Source organism: Tinamus guttatus, unplaced genomic scaffold, assembly GCF_059628265.1.
Source record: "Tinamus guttatus ecotype Peru unplaced genomic scaffold, ASM5962826v1 Tinamus_guttatus_pri_ptg000067l, whole genome shotgun sequence".
NCBI classification, from domain to species: Eukaryota; Metazoa; Chordata; class Aves; order Tinamiformes; family Tinamidae; genus Tinamus; species Tinamus guttatus.
The window spans coordinates 485,843-501,708 of record NW_028288601.1 but is presented as its reverse complement, the minus strand read 5'-3'; the positions used below and the strand labels follow the sequence as shown (position 1 = coordinate 501,708).

Here is a 15,866-nt window from a genome sequence, read left to right as displayed (position 1 = left end):
AAAGCCTAAATTATGGTTGAACCAGCAATGCTTTTCAGTGCCTTACTTTGCAGCTATAATGTATCATTTTTATACAAATTAGAAGAATATTATCTTTGGATCCATGTTACCTCAATACTAAAAATATCAGTGTGGCCCTATGAATATAACCTACAGCTACATTTGCCCTGCTAGATATAAGCTGACCATGAAGCTGGCAAGTTATATATTTTCCTTGAGATATACATGTGACTCAAAAATCTGTATTAAAGACTGCTGAAATTAAAAGGTAGGATTTTCAAAATCATGCATTAAAATACACATTAGATATGTGATACAACATCCCAGATCAACCAAGTAGACTGGTTGTAGGATGATCAACCCAGATCATCCATCCTAAAGCTGTGGTGCTGGTAACAAATGGGAGGCAGAGACTGAGCACTGGTAACTAGCTCAATTCTTTGTTCAGTACAGGCTCCAAGTTACATTCGGTCTCTCTTTGTGAAAAAGAACATAGCTAAATTCCGAGAGCTGTCTGAAGATTACAAAGTGATTCCACTCAGTGAGGAATCAGTATGAGAAATATCATACTGATATTTCTATTAATGATATTTCTTTTTATGTTTCTATTAATTTATCCTGGAAGGCCGTTCAGTCCTCTTGCCTTGTCTTCATAACGTACTATCCATGCTTCACCAGGAAATGAAGGATTGCAATTTTTATACACTTAGATCTGTGTATAAAAGTCTTGATAACTAGTAAAGAGGCTTAAAAAAAAAAGATAATAATCCCAAGTGGCATTTTAATTATTATATGTTGACTGTTATAACACTGCAATTGAAACATTCATCCAAATTTTATTTTCCAGTGTCTTTGAGCCTACTAGAAAGCTATGCTGAAAAGTGCTTGTTAATTTTTCCTGAAGTACTGTTGCACTTTGCTTTTTCATGAGACCAATAAGATAACTTTAATAACAAAATTCATACCTTATCAAGAGCTGCTTGCACTACAGATTCACTTTGAGTATCTAATGCAGATGTAGCTTCATCCAGAAGAAGAATCTTAGGATTCCTTGCCAGGGCACGGGCAATAGCTATTCGCTGTTTCTGTCCTCCACTCAGCTGAGCCCCTCTTTCCCCTACCATGGTGTTAAATTTCTGAGACCAAGAGAAAATAAAATAAAAGTTATAGAATGCCCCAAAGTCCTCACTTCTCTACAAGTGTGACAGAGCATGAGTGCAATGCTGTGCTCATATCCAGCTTCTAGGCAAGAGGTAGTTTATCTGCCTGACCCGACACTGGACGAAGCAAACATTGTCTAACTAGCCATTAACTAAGTGCACCTATCTCCGTTACATATTTTACATGTCTAAATTTGAGCTTTAAAGTCTTGATCATTACTGTTTGCTTTCAGGGTGCTTCAAACCCTGGCTCTTCTGTAGTCAATCCTGTAAAAGACATCTCTGCATTTGCTGAGAACTACCTATCTTTTCAAAAGGACTGAGGCTACAGGGAACCAAGGCGTATCAATGTCACACTGGGATCTCCCTGGTACCACAATCCTGGTGACCTGGTCACTTCGTCCAAAGGAGCAAGTCCCAAACTATACTATATTACAGCTGTTTAAGCAGAAAAAAATGATCTAATAACTACTCCTGAGAGGAAAGACTTGAATTTCTGGCTCTCATCTGGTTAGTTCCCTCAGCCGGTCCCACTTTCATGTCTCTCCCTCTTACCCAAGAAAACCTCGAGTCCACGCAAGTACAATGGCTTTAGAAGAGGATACCATGGATTTTCTCCATCTTGTAGTAGGCTTTTCCATGTTAGAAATGGCATATTCATGAGAGACTGAGTTTTCTCTGATAGTGGAAGAATTAAAAATCAAAACCTTCAGTGGACAGTTTTTTTTTTACCTCTTTTTAACTATAGGGCCAAAGAGATGGATGTGACTTTTTTTATTCTTCTCTGAAAGGAATTAATACATCAGCTACTAGGATAGTATTCAAAGCAGTGAATCTCGGGTAGAAAAGATGCCTCTCTCCAATCCGGATTAATCTCCCAGAAACAGCCTGGGTTTTGGGCATACTTCCCTGTTTCCTATTGAATTGCACGGATGGCTTCTCATGAAGAGCTTTTGGATTCTTGGATCTTTTCATTAAAAGACCCACACACTGTGCTAGTTCAGCAAGGATGGTAATACATCCATGTGGCTTCTGTTCTCCCGAGTTAATGCCTTGACATTTCTTCCAGACATAGGAAAAAAAACACTGAGGGCAACCACACAAAGGCAAGATACCTGGTACAAAAAGCCCCTGAACTGAAAGCTGCTGGAGGCTATAAGGATATTTTGGGAAGTGACTCTATAGCTTGATTGCTATAGCTTGATGCTCTTCCTGTCAGTAAAAGGACACTGGCCTAAATAGACCTTTGGTTCTTATGCTAAAAGAGTTCATGGACTCACATCAGGCAGTCTTGATATAAAATCAAAGGCATTGGCTTCTTTAGCTGCTTGCTCAATTTCAGCATCAGAAATATCTTCTCTGCCATAGCGAATATTCTCAGCTATTGTAGTTGCAAACAAAACAGGCTCCTGGCTCACAATACCAATATTTTCTCTTAGCCACTTTATATTAAGTGTCCGAATATCCCTTCCATCTAAGGTAACCTGAGAGAAAAAACATATATCAAAGATAATGAGGAAATCAATTATATTTACAATAAATCAATTGAAAGAGGCAAGTGACTATTACCTGACTTAAGTATCACCTGCAAAGAAAAAGAAAAGTAACTTTCTTATTTTTCTTTTTAGTAGAAAACTAAACTGAGAGAGTCTTTGTAGTTTTTCCAGCTACTGCATGAACCAAAAAAAAAGAGAGTATAAATAGGAAAGACATTAAGGTTTGTTTAATGAGTGTGTTGTCTGAAAACAAAGCTGTCTTAAGAGATTTTCATCTCATCTGATTGCTTTTCTCCCCATGTTCCTGTCCCTGTATCACAGCTCACCATCCTCTCAGTTGTGGCTCTGTGGCTGAGCTTCACATCAGACTGAAGCAGCAGTCTAAGTCCACCAAAAATGATTAGGGATGTGATTTTTCTAAGCCAGATCATTTGTCACACGGTCCTATGAAAATTTATATTGGCACAAATACAGCAGCAAAACAGCAAACTGAACTATGTAGAGCAAGTGGAAACAACATTTAAGAAACTACTGGGTTGATAATCGATAGCTACCCAGGTACACTATATAGTAGTAGTTTACTCCCTAATACTTGAAATTAATACTTGAAATGCTTACCTAGTTCCAGCAAAGAGTAATAATTACTAAATAACATTCTTTAAATGTTGTTGAGTAAGAAATAACATTTTTCATATATATATATACATATATATTATATATGTATATTTCCCTTCAAAAATTTCTCATGAGAAACACCATTTACTGATGAGCGATAAAGCAGACATACAGTGTATAATGATGCAAAGTTTTGCTGTGGAGTAGTAGATTCAGAAAAATGAGCCAAGAAAACAATTACTTAAAATAGGAAAAAATCTAGGTTTTTGTTTTGCTTAGTGAAAAGGAAGAAAACTATGGCATAGTACTGTTGGATTATGCTTTTTTATTTTGAGACTATTAGAAGCCAGCTGCTAATAATAAAAAATTTAATTTCATATCTTTGCATCTGTTGAAAGATTTGTGGCAAGCTACTTCTGGAAAGCTACTGAAAGAAGGAGGAATACAGTAAAGAAAAAGTCAGATGATCAGAAAAAAAATACAGTTCATTTGAAGTTTAAGTTGTGGAATTACAAAACTATGCAGAGATCTTTTTGAATTCAATCAGTTATCAAAATCGGAAATTCATGCACATCTTAATAGTTCTTAGTTTCTATAATTCATTTGTAGGAACTTACTTCTCCTTGGTTGGGATCGTAGAATCTCTGTAGCAACTGAATGGTGGTGCTTTTTCCACAACCACTGGCACCAACCAGAGCAATGGTCTTCCCAGTTTGAACTTTCAAGTTTAGACCTTTCAAAATCTGAGGAAAAACAAACAAACAAACAAAAAAACCCTCAATATTGATTTTTCAACTTGACAAATTTGTAGTTACTTAAAAAGGTAGAATGATTAAAAAACAGTCTGTCAAGACAATTGAAGCAATAATCAAGACTGTAGTGTGGGGATTCATCTGACAGGGTATGGCAATAAGAGTAAATTAAATATACCTGGGAATGTTCTGGACCACTGATATGGAACAACCTACACTATGTCTGTGAAGTGTATTAAACTCCAAAACAGGATGACAGTAGGCAACCTGCCTTTTCAGAATGGTCCCTCCATCATTCTGGCTACCAAACCAAGCCTGGGAATTATTTGAGAAGATTGATGGTTGGAACAGGCCAAGTTCATGCCAAGAAACATTTTAACAGCTTCTCTGCTTAGACCATTGCATTCCAGTGCCTGGGAAAAATTCCCCAGAACACTCAAATCAACGAATATAGACACAGCCACAGTACTCTAAACTTAATGGCTCTTTTTCTCCTATTTGTGTTATATCATGTCAGATTCATATCTCATATGTTCTGCTGCTGTCCTCCTTTGTTTTTTCGACACTCCTAAAATATTATAAATTAATTTTTTCCGAGAGATTCATAACTATTTGCAAAGGTGCTAAGCATTATTGCTGAGAAACAAGCTTGTTCTGTTCTATTTTTAGTCTACAAATGGTTGTTTTGACAAGGTAACGTCCAGAACATCCCTAAGCAATCCCAAATCCTTATTATTAACAGCCTGAGCAACCTGGGAGAAATGGTTACAGATAACGGTATCTTTGTTGCCATTTTCACATTTAGGATCATGTTACCTCAAAAGATGTCCTTTTCATGCATGACTAATACTGTGCAGTTGCCAAAATATTTTGCTGCTATGGGAATGCTTTGTTTATATCAGGTTGATTTACAATTTTGCCTACACATGTTTTTGAAATGAGAGATTAAAATAGTTGCCATATTGTGCTTTTCTCCCTGTGTTACAACCAGTGAGGTTCACATCTCCTTGGTGCTGATACCCTGGTGCCCACATATCAAGCAAAAACTATATACCATAAATTCTTCAGATGGCAATAGTCATACCCCACCTAATAGGCTGTTACTAACTCTGTTATCAGGAGTGTTGTCAAGATTAACACTGACAGTAGCTATATTTGATTTGATTTAGTCTAGACAGTGGAGATTACACGGTATTGCATCAACCTCTTGGGAGATTGTGGATAATTTCCACACATCTCTGCTGATTCTTTACGGCTCTATTAATATTATTTCATACTCCCTATTAGTAGGGAGAATTGTTGACTCAGATTTGGGAGGGATGACAAAATATTTCTTTCACTCCCATTTGGCCAGCAGAGACACAAAATAGCTCATCTCCTGGAGAGCTCTTTAAGAGAAAGAATGAAGAGCTCTGCCCTGCCAGGAAAGTATTGAAGAACAACAATAACAAAAGGATTAAATAAAGAATACAGATATAGGCTGCAGAATTTCATTACACTAGATACAATAATACAACAATACTGGATATTACAATGAATACTTACTGTAACATCAGGTCTGGATGGGTAATTGAAATGGATGTTTCTAAACTCAATTTCTCCTATGATCTTGTCTGGTTTGTAGCCTTCCTGAGAGCTGCTATCTATAAGACGTTTCTGGAAAGAGAGTTTTTAAAGTGCATTTCTCATTACTATACTTTTGGAACTGCTGTTTCAGCTGGTTACACCATTCTTTACACATTCTTAGAGTCTGTCTTGCATTGCATGACATCACTGCAGAGCTGTTGCATTTCAACAACATGCATCATCCCCCAATTAAAGTGCTGTTCTTACAAAACCTTTTGGCTTTAAAAGCATAACACAAGTGGCATAGTATTATTAGACATACCCAGCTGACCTAAGGATTTATGGTCTTTAAAGTGAACACAGGGGAACAGTTAAAGTATGAATTCTGTATCTACAAATACAACACATTCACAAAATATTTAGCAGAAAACCCGCACGTGCAGAACTTAGCTGCACTATCCCATGGCCAAAATGTGGACCTAAGTTACACCTATAGGAGGGTTTCATACTCTGTAAAGTGTGAAAATGCAGCCATTTTTATATTAGCTTTCTAGTATTATTTAAAATCTCATATACATAAACAATTATTGCATAAAACAGTAAGACCAAGACAAAAATAATGTGGAAACATACTATCATAGCAACACAATCACTGTAACTTTTTATCATTATAACTATCAATAGCACTATTAATGTCCAAATAAAAAGAACAGCTCAATTGTACATATATGTATTAAACAAAGTGGCGTAATGCCTTACTACTTTCCCTGTATAGATGCAGATCTAATATTAGAGAAAGACCTCATGCACACATGTCAAATACACATCCCAGGATCCCAAAAATTTATTGTATCAAAAAAGAAGCAGATTCCATTACACCAATACAGATATCTTAGCATTGGTTTCAGCAGTAGGCAGATCATCTATCTGTTTGGGGACATTTGGGATTTTTTTTTGTCCCCTCCCTCAAGGACAAAGGTGGAAAATGTAAAACTAGTTGCAAAGCTGCTTTGTAGATACCTTATTGATAATTTTGTATACTTCATAGGCAGCTCCACGAGCATTAGCCACACTCTCGAGATTGGGAGCTGCCTGTCCCAGCGAGAAGGCACCGATAAGCACAGAGAAGAAGACCTGTATCAAACAGAGAGAGGTCATGAGATTATTGGTGACTACAGATCTGCCAGTGCCTGTCATTTCCAAGTCAATCTCCAAGATATTCTAGTGCATCCTTTCCAGGAAAATCAAATGTAAAAATCAAAATATGAATTTTATAGTAGCTCCTGCCCACTTTTTTGGCAAGTTTTGTGGCAACAAATAATAACTACTTATACATAGCTGTGGCTTTACTTTTCCTTTTGCAGATGACAGAGAACATCAATCAGAACAAATATCCTTCTTTTTTGCTTTCCAGATGTTCCCAAAGGTACAAGGCTCCCAAAACATAGTCCAGAGTTTCTAACTGAAATCCTAACTGTGGGACCAATATATGCAATTGCTGTGAGGAACCGCACTGAAGAGAACTCATCAGAAGTCACTCACAGACTGAAAGCCAAGCACGTAAGCAAACTTTTGCAGAAAACAGCCAAACACCTCCAAACCAACAGCAACCTAGACATGTTGCTAATACTCAATGTAAAGTTACTTGCAAAAGACACCTCAGTCAAATGATATCTTGAGGACTTCAGACTATACACTCACCCTCACCAGAGGGATTCCTTTAATCTTATGAGCTAGCTGGAATTTTGGTGGCAGTTCAGATTACTTGTCTTAGATGCCTAGTCAACAGCTCTATGTTGTTCATCCTGCCCTGCAAGAGGGTTTAAGACAAAGCCAAACCCTGCAGGTACTCTTGCCTCAACACTGATTTTATCGGAAATTCAAGTGTCCTGTTCAAACTACATGGCTAAGTTTTAAATATCAAAAGTTAGGTAAGACAAATGTCCTCCTCTTGGTTCTTTTATAGCAAGCAAGTCTTTAACATCTGCTTCAGCACGCATTTCATGGATGGCGATGAGAAAGTAGGGATAATTACATAGACTGATGTATAACAGTATTTGCTTGAAATTTCAGAGCAATTTTACAGGTTGCATTTACTTACAATTAGCACACGACCAATGTCATAGGTTTCTGGCTCCTCCACAGTGAGTTTGGTTCCATACCAAAATGCAAGCGCATAGGATCCAAAGATCAGAAATTGTGAAACACCTAGAGATGTGTTGGTGGTAATGGATTTTTTCACTCCAACACTTTTAGCTGATTCCAGGTTAACATCATATCTGAAAATGGATGAGGAAATGATTAATTTGTTAGTTACCACATGCCACCGATTGACATTTCACACTGCTCTTTTTTAATTCACATGTTTTTTTTTCTGCCATAGAAGCCATTAACCAGATTCTAACCTAGCATGCAAAATATTTTTGACAGAAGGCTAGAAGTAATGTAATTCTTTGAAATAAATCTCCTCTGACATATTCTGAAAACATCTAAACCCGTCATTCACAACTGAACTACCACTGTGAAAGAAAAAGTTAGAAGACAAGCGAGAACAATGACTTTATTTTCATGATGAAAGACAAGATATCTCTGTTGAGTAGTTTGTTTTTCTTAGCTCTGAAAGTAAATCTTGAGAATGGTTTAATCAACATCACCTATCAAATGTAAGATTAAGTCCTCCATTTTTTAAAAAACAATCTCCCCTCTCTAAAAACAGACACTATGGATGAAGCCAGATAAATACATAGAAACCAGAGCTCCTGCGGACTAACAGTTTGCATCTTCTCGACCATTCTGAAAGTCCTAAGTCTTTCACTCAAATTATTCACTGATATAGGAAGTAAGTGGGCACATAAGTGCAGTACAAAGACTTATAAATTCATTGAAAGAATTATTTTTTTAAGGACAATTCAAGTTTACTCATCTCTAGTTTCCAATTAATAGCTTTCACTTCCTCAAACTCTATATGGAAAGTATAACCTAGTGATCACATGTGTCATTTCACCTGACAACGATAAGGCTCAGCAGCTTGCAGTTTCTTCCTAATACACATTTTATGCATGCACGCTCCCCATAGTAGAAGATCTGAAGTGAACGGTCAAATTTAGTCAGCTAGGAAGGAATTTTGAAATGATCCAAACTGATTTTGTTAATGTAAATTACTGCATTCTACTGATCCTATATTGGATACAATCTATTGAAATGCTTTGGCTTGGTTGCTTTCTTGGGAAACCCCCTAGCCCCAGTCACAAGCATCACAGATCCTCCAAGAATAGGGAATGAGAATTGGATTTAAGTATAGATCACAAGTAGAACTGATCACTCAGATACAGTGGAAGAACTGAGGTAGTATTATGTAAGAGCCTAACTGGTCAACTCCACTACTTCCTGACAGTGTGAAGTTACCTGATATCAGTTATATCTGTCTAGAACTCAAGAAAATGAAGAAGTAGTTTGAAGGAGCTCCTATCAGAGGATGCTCAGACCCTAGTGTTGGTAGGGGCACAAACTGATACAGACTAGCTTAGGGAAAAAAAAAATCGAAAACTACTACAGTTTAAGGACAAAACACAGTAAGCTGAGATCAGTACCATATAGACAAACATCAGTCCTTAAAGCAGACATAGAAGTAGACTATAAGACCCAGAGCTAGAGCTAACATCATTTAAGAAAATTTGTACATGGGAGCTGAAAAAGAAGCAAGAGATTTATGGATCTTGTAGACTGGGTCTTTGCATTCCCTAGCTAGATGGAACTAGTAATGGCCTGTATCTATGCACTGATTTTTTCATTTGCTTGCTTGTTGGCATGTTTGACACACATTTGAATAAACTTACGGCCTGGCATATCCAACAAGCACCAAGTGACTCACCTTCTACATGTGACTAAGACTGAGTTAGGTTAGCTACAAGTGTTATTTGAAAAGTATTAAAGTAATAAAAGCCAGTGATGTGATTTTACTTAAGGCCTTTATCCAGTGAAGCTTAAATATAAGCTCATTAATTAAAGATCAGAACAGCAGTGCACATGTTCTAGAAGTTAAGCAACTAATCACATGTTTTGCTGTTTTTCAGTACTAGGCAAAGGTAATCCTTCCATAACTTTGATTTCTGAATTTAACTCCAGATCTCTTTCAGAGGAAAAATTTGTGACTACACTGAATAGCGTTATGGTCATGGACTTGATCTACTTACACGTCTTTATTTTCAGGTGAACTGCTCACTTAAAGAAGGATAAACCGATTCTAAGGAGAATCTGCCACCCTCTTTCCACCCCACTCTGATACCCTAAACCCGAACTTCTTTTGTATATATTAAGTAGAATTATTATTAATTCAAAAACTTACTTTGCTATTGCCTTTTTTTGTCCATTGAAAGCTACAACAGTCTTCATAGCCATCAAGATTTCTTCTGCCACAGCCCCTGCTTTAGCATAAGCAGACAGCTCTTTAGTAGTAAGTGATGCCAGGAGCTGGAAAATTCAAAATCAGAATTTATTGCAGCTTATTATAATCTTATTGGTGAAAAAGAGCAATCAATAGACAAGGCACAAGAATAATAAATTTTAGGAAAGCTGGGATCAGCTCCTCTATCTGCTGTGAACTTCTACAAACTGTCTAGCTTTTTCGGTTGTGTCCAAATGACAGTGAAAGACTAGACAAATGTAAGAGCTTTGTGACTTACCCACCTTCCTCCCACTCTGAGGGCAGCCACTGAACTACACTCTGATACACGTGAGACGCAGCGTTTTGTGTGGTCAGGGAAGTGTGACATAGGGGCCCCTTGGGGATATTAGGGAAGTCTGCTCTTCAGAGATCCCTTTAACAGGCAGTGCAAGTGCTTCCGTTCTCCATCGAGTGAGGATAAACAGCACTTTTTACGTAACCGTGCTCAGCGCATGCAAATACTGCAAGCTGAGATGTTCAGAAACAAGAGCAATAACAAACGTTGAAGCAAACAAGTTAATTACATAATGGCTTCTAATTTTTTTTTCTTATATATTTGCTTCAAGGCGGAAAAAAACAGTATTATAGATAAGGAATACAAACAGCACCCATTAATATGTCTACCACAGATCGCCAGGAGAAAAAATCTCTCCCTATTTGTAAAGGACACCTCTCTAGCTATTTCACTGATTTTTCCTACACCACCCAAAATGGTGTAGGAAATGGGAAGAACTGATAAAGTATCTATGGGACCAGCCTCACAATTCAGAACCCATTCTAGTGGGTTTTGCTTCCTCTTTCCTGCATACAAGAAGAATTGTGATTTTTCCTGGCTTGCTTTCTTTACTAGTCCCCCACACTTACAGTTGACCAAACTGCTGCTGATGCAGCAAGCAGAGGGCTGATGGATAAAATCACTAATGTCAGCTTCCAGCCATGGACGAATCCTATAATAATTCCTGCCAGAAATGTGGCAAAAAACTGTACAAATATACAGATTTTGTCTCCGATGCCTTGATGGATGGTGTTGATGTCACTTAAAAGGAAAAAAAAAAAAGTCAATTCAAAGTGCTTATGTTAAACCTTACCCCATTCTCCAACTTCATGATGCCTAAGAAGTTTTGCAATTTCATAATTGGCACAGGGAAATTTCTAACCACAGCTGCTGAATCGTACCTTTAGTCTCTTGTCTGGCCAAAGTACAGAGGAAATCTCCTATTTTCTAGGACTTATTTTCTATACTTTACATCATTCTCTGCTGTTTCTGTGTCCTGTCTCTAGGTCACAAATGACCTTAGTTTCCTTATCCAATATTCTAAATGGAATAATACAAGTAAACAGCCAAACAACCCTCTCACCTCCTATGACCTTTTCTAAATGGCTTCTTCCTCTGGGCTCTCTGATGCATTTTATATTCTTAGTTTTGGTCACATTCTTAGATCAAAGCTTATCTCTCTTCTATCATAAAATTGTTATTTGGAACAATAACATTTTTTTTTTATACCACTTTCCTTCTCCTTTTACTCTTCCCAGGCAATGCAGATATTAGAGTTGTGAGTGGATTCATTTAGGCTTCCAGGATACAGTTTTGTCCAAAGTGATCTTAAAACTGAGAAAAATCTGTGTTCATCCATATGGCCTCTGCCACATACTGGATATATAGTCCTACCCCCAAACCTATTGAAGTCTACGGAAGAATTTCAGAAATCTTTAGCTGATTTTGGAATGAGTTCAGACTGATATCTGTTTGGATATAAATGCAAGTTCATACCTATTCAGTAAAGTGTCAGAGCTTTCAGTGTTTGTGAATTAGTTGGAGACAGACGAGCTGTTTATCTAGTACTACCTGCCACATGCTTCATAAATATTGCAAAGCCAGTGTCAGAAAGGTAGAATATAGTGTTTCCCAGGATAAACCCTCCCAATGCATATTTCACAGAAACTCCACAAATGAAGCAGAAAAGGATAATGAATTCCTCCCTCAGAGAGCTGCAATATTTCACACTTCAGTTCAAAGTGTTCTTCAAAACTCTCTATAGGCAATTCCATAGAAGAAAATTAGCAATTTTCTTTTAGACATCACATTGTGGGGGGGGGGGGGCAAAAATAAATAAATAAAGTTCTCACTCTGTCAATCTGGTGTTCAGCGTCCCAATCTGGGTAGTATCGAACCAGGCCATCTCCTGATGAAGCACTGCAAAAAAGAACTTCTGCCGGATCCTTGATGTCTGCCTTGTGGCCGCAGTCAAAAATGTCCACACTTGGATGGTGCTCAGTATCAACACACCACAGCCAATTCCAACATAGTAGTAAGCAAATCTGAGATAAGAGAACAAAAAGGTCATATAATCACTCTGTATCCTGTAAGAGAAGTGACATCTAGAAGACTTCAGTTAGTCTTTATTTATGCCACTATGATAAATACCAAAGTGTGTGATGTAGTGTTGGGAAGTCTTCTAAGAAGGCAAAATTTGGCTTCTGCTCAAAGGGATAACAATAATGATAACAATAAAAAAAATTATTAACAGAATAATTATAAAGATTCTTACTTTGTCATTACAGCTTCTATATCTACTGGAACTAAACAAGCAGATCCATTTACTGAAGCATCTGCAAAAAAAAATCTATTAATTATGCAATTAAAATGTTTAGAAAATAAATCATAACAGCCTAGGATCATCATTTTTGGGGTGTTCCACATTAAGCAAATGGGGTTAGACACTAGACAAATATGGTAATAAGGTCAGAAATGACTTATTTATAAGGACACAGCACTGTCCAAAAAACAATGGTACAAAAGGTGGCCATGCACCCTGCTCTTCCATCAGTGCTGAAATTCTTTCATAAAGAAAATAGCTAAAGGGCTGGTTTTGTCCTGTCCAAGCCACCAAACATTGACTTAAATGATCTGATAATGTGCAGAGGGACTAATTTTTCTCATCATATACTTTTTCAGATGTTTACCACCACTCAGTCAGGGTTGTAAGCCTTAGCCCTTCTCACAAAACAGGACTGATGCTTAGAGAAGTCTATTCACTTACTTTCTGACACATTTGATTGCAGGCCGCTTAGCACAAAAGTATTTGTCATGTCTCCAAAGACAATGATCATGAGCGGTAATCCGGTACCGTTTGCAGCAGCTGCTATCAAACCAATTACCATCAAAAGTATATCCACCCAATCAGCATAGCGGAACTATATGAATATTAAAGGAAAAAAAAAAAAGAGTAGTGAGGTTATGTCTGACAATTCACACCCTTGATACAGGACAGCATATTTCCAAAACACGCTTTGTTTTTATATATACATTCTAAGAAGCTATACTAAAATCAAAAGTAGAAGAACATAAGACTAATTTTGTATTAGGACATACATCTTTAAATCAATATTCAGTAAAGCTGTTGTTGGTTATTTCCTCAACAGGAAAAAAAAAAAAAAAGTGTGTATCTTATATGTTTCACATTGATGTTCATCTCTGTACAATTTATTACATTTTGCATTCCACCTAGTTATATATTTACTAAGATAATGCTTTTGAAATGTAAACAAGAGTTATCAGCCAGCTCCTGGCTGTCAGTAGAAATTGTTTGCGTCACTGATTGTATCTTAGGACTGATCCATCCTTTAATCCATTTTGGATTAAAAAATGATGTGAATTTAAAGTGAAATAGCTATTCCTGAATAGCTAGTTAGTTGGATATCTAATTTGAAATGTTATGAAATGTTATTTCTAACATTAACCACTTACAAAGTATAAATGGTCACAGAATAAATTAGAAAGAAATAAGTCTTCTTAGTTCACGTGCATATATATGCACAGAGTTATTTAGGAACAGCTGTTGTAGAAACCTGACATAAAAACATACCACTGTTTCTCTCAATCTCTTGGAAGTTAAGCGCAGTATAAATCCTTTATCCATGGAGCTCACATAAGGGCCAGTGCAGTGTAAATTCCTACCTCCAAAATGGGTGAACTTCAATCTGCAACGCCACTAACACTAGGCTGCTTCAAGCACTTCCAGTATACTTGTGGTGGGAACTTGGACATAACAGTATAAATTTTGAAGAGGACCAAATTTTAAGGAGGGCATTTCCTGGGTCTCAGATGTCTCTTCCAGTTTTTCACTACCTACTAACTCTTATACCTACATAAACAATTCACAATGACAGCTAAAGAAAAGGAAATGCAAAACAGACCATCAAAGTGGACACTAACCAATTCAAAAATTCCAACCATTTTTTTCTCTGCCTTCTCATTTTTCTTCCTAGAATACAATACAATAGATTGAATTAAAATAAGCTTGTTTTAGCAAAGCAATAAAAGCCAGCAGCCAATATTCTATTCAGAGACCCCCTACTTTTTTTTCTTGGTCTTTAGCTGGTCACTCTGTTGAAGATTTTCATCATGTTGGAAAGAAGAGTTGTCATTCCCCTTGCTTACAGGTTCTGTGAAACAAAAAGCAGACTTTGTTTTAACATAACATCCGGTCTTTTGTATGATTTTCCTACATTTTTCCCAGCTCGTTCTTTTGGAATTTAAATCTTAAAGATTATTTTTTTTCTCATTTCTTGAAACGGCACGGTTAATTTTTCTTGAAACTTACTTTTTTAAGCTCATCTCTGTCTCTCCAGAAAAAAAAAGTACCTAGTCCCATTTTTATTATGAAAACAGCCTTTGTTTTCACCATTTCTTAATGGTGATATGGTGGATATGTTTATACAGAAAAGGTATCAAAGATCGCTATCCATGTAAAGGAACATTGCTTATAGTATAGACTAAAATTCCTGTAGGTAACACTGAATGTTTGCAAGTTGCCCGCAGAATCGTGTTTTGGCCTCTAATTGTATCTTTATTGCAATATTGCAGTAGTTGCCACAGAGCCTTTTACTGAAGGCTTTAGAAATCTACATAAAAGAGGAATCTCACCTATTTATGATTATAATAGCACAAGATAAGATTTAACAAGTGGATAAAGAAACTGATGAGCCAAATCACGACAGGGGCATCTGCAAATCACATGAGGAGAAATGATGGGAACACAGCAATCATCCCTAACCTGCTTTAACCTTAACTATAACTACTGACTCACTGTGACTAGATTTTATTCTATGTACTGTTTTTATGTACCTTCGTAGGCAGTCTATAAATATTTGTTTAAATAACCATTCAAAGGCCATAGGTTTGTTATTACCTTATTGGGCTCATCTTATTTGCAAGTCCAGGCCAGTACTACCCAATAACTTTACTCATATGAATGAACACAGTTGAACTCAGCGGAATGAGTCTTATGCATGCATGCTTTCTGGGTGGTGGCTCTAGCTGTTTTAAAATCACTAGAAACTTACTGAACGGGAAGAATATGAAGGGGAAAATAGGATATGTCCAGCAAATTGCCATAGAATACACATATGCTAATGTGCTATTGCCTATAAAATCACTTCGGTAATCAAGCAGGATTTAGAATGCACCTTTAGTTTGAAAGAAAGTTGTGAAATACATTCATCAAACACACACACTGCTTTCATGCACATAGCTTACCAACATCAGAGAGATCCATTTCTGCATGATTTACAAAATCGTCACTCATTGTTTTTCCCTTTGTTGGATACTTATGAGATAAAGACATGAAAGTCACATTAGGCAAAACCGGCACACAAAATAACAAGTACATTTTAGTATCAATATTTTCCCTATTGACATAGAACGACTAAAAAACATTTATAACAGCACAATAAAAAGAAAAATATATAATTTCATATGGAGATTTTTAAAAACAATACAAACTACAACAATACCACCTAAACCAGTTATCTACTTAAGTAGGCTTTTACG

At 36.8% G+C, this 15,866-nt stretch overlaps 1 protein-coding gene across 1 annotated transcript in view; it reads right to left on the bottom strand.

Moving 5' to 3' along the window:
* The window catches only part of ABCB5 (ATP binding cassette subfamily B member 5), a 31,981-nt gene extending 16,360 nt beyond the window's left edge, over positions 1–15,621 (bottom strand). Inside the window, exons 1-14 of the mRNA XM_010218868.2 lie at positions 15,573–15,621; positions 14,392–14,479; positions 14,250–14,298; positions 13,075–13,228; positions 12,583–12,643; positions 12,161–12,352; positions 10,898–11,069; positions 9,935–10,059; positions 7,691–7,868; positions 6,610–6,723; positions 5,569–5,679; positions 3,889–4,014; positions 2,441–2,644; positions 966–1,136 (exon numbers count right to left, since the gene is read on the bottom strand). Of these exons, the coding sequence (XP_010217170.2) occupies positions 966–1,136; positions 2,441–2,644; positions 3,889–4,014; positions 5,569–5,679; positions 6,610–6,723; positions 7,691–7,868; positions 9,935–10,059; positions 10,898–11,069; positions 12,161–12,352; positions 12,583–12,643; positions 13,075–13,228; positions 14,250–14,298; positions 14,392–14,479; positions 15,573–15,621 (1,794 nt within the window). The remainder of the gene's footprint in view (positions 1–965; positions 1,137–2,440; positions 2,645–3,888; positions 4,015–5,568; positions 5,680–6,609; positions 6,724–7,690; positions 7,869–9,934; positions 10,060–10,897; positions 11,070–12,160; positions 12,353–12,582; positions 12,644–13,074; positions 13,229–14,249; positions 14,299–14,391; positions 14,480–15,572) is intronic.
* Positions 15,622–15,866: the final 245 nt, after the last annotated feature.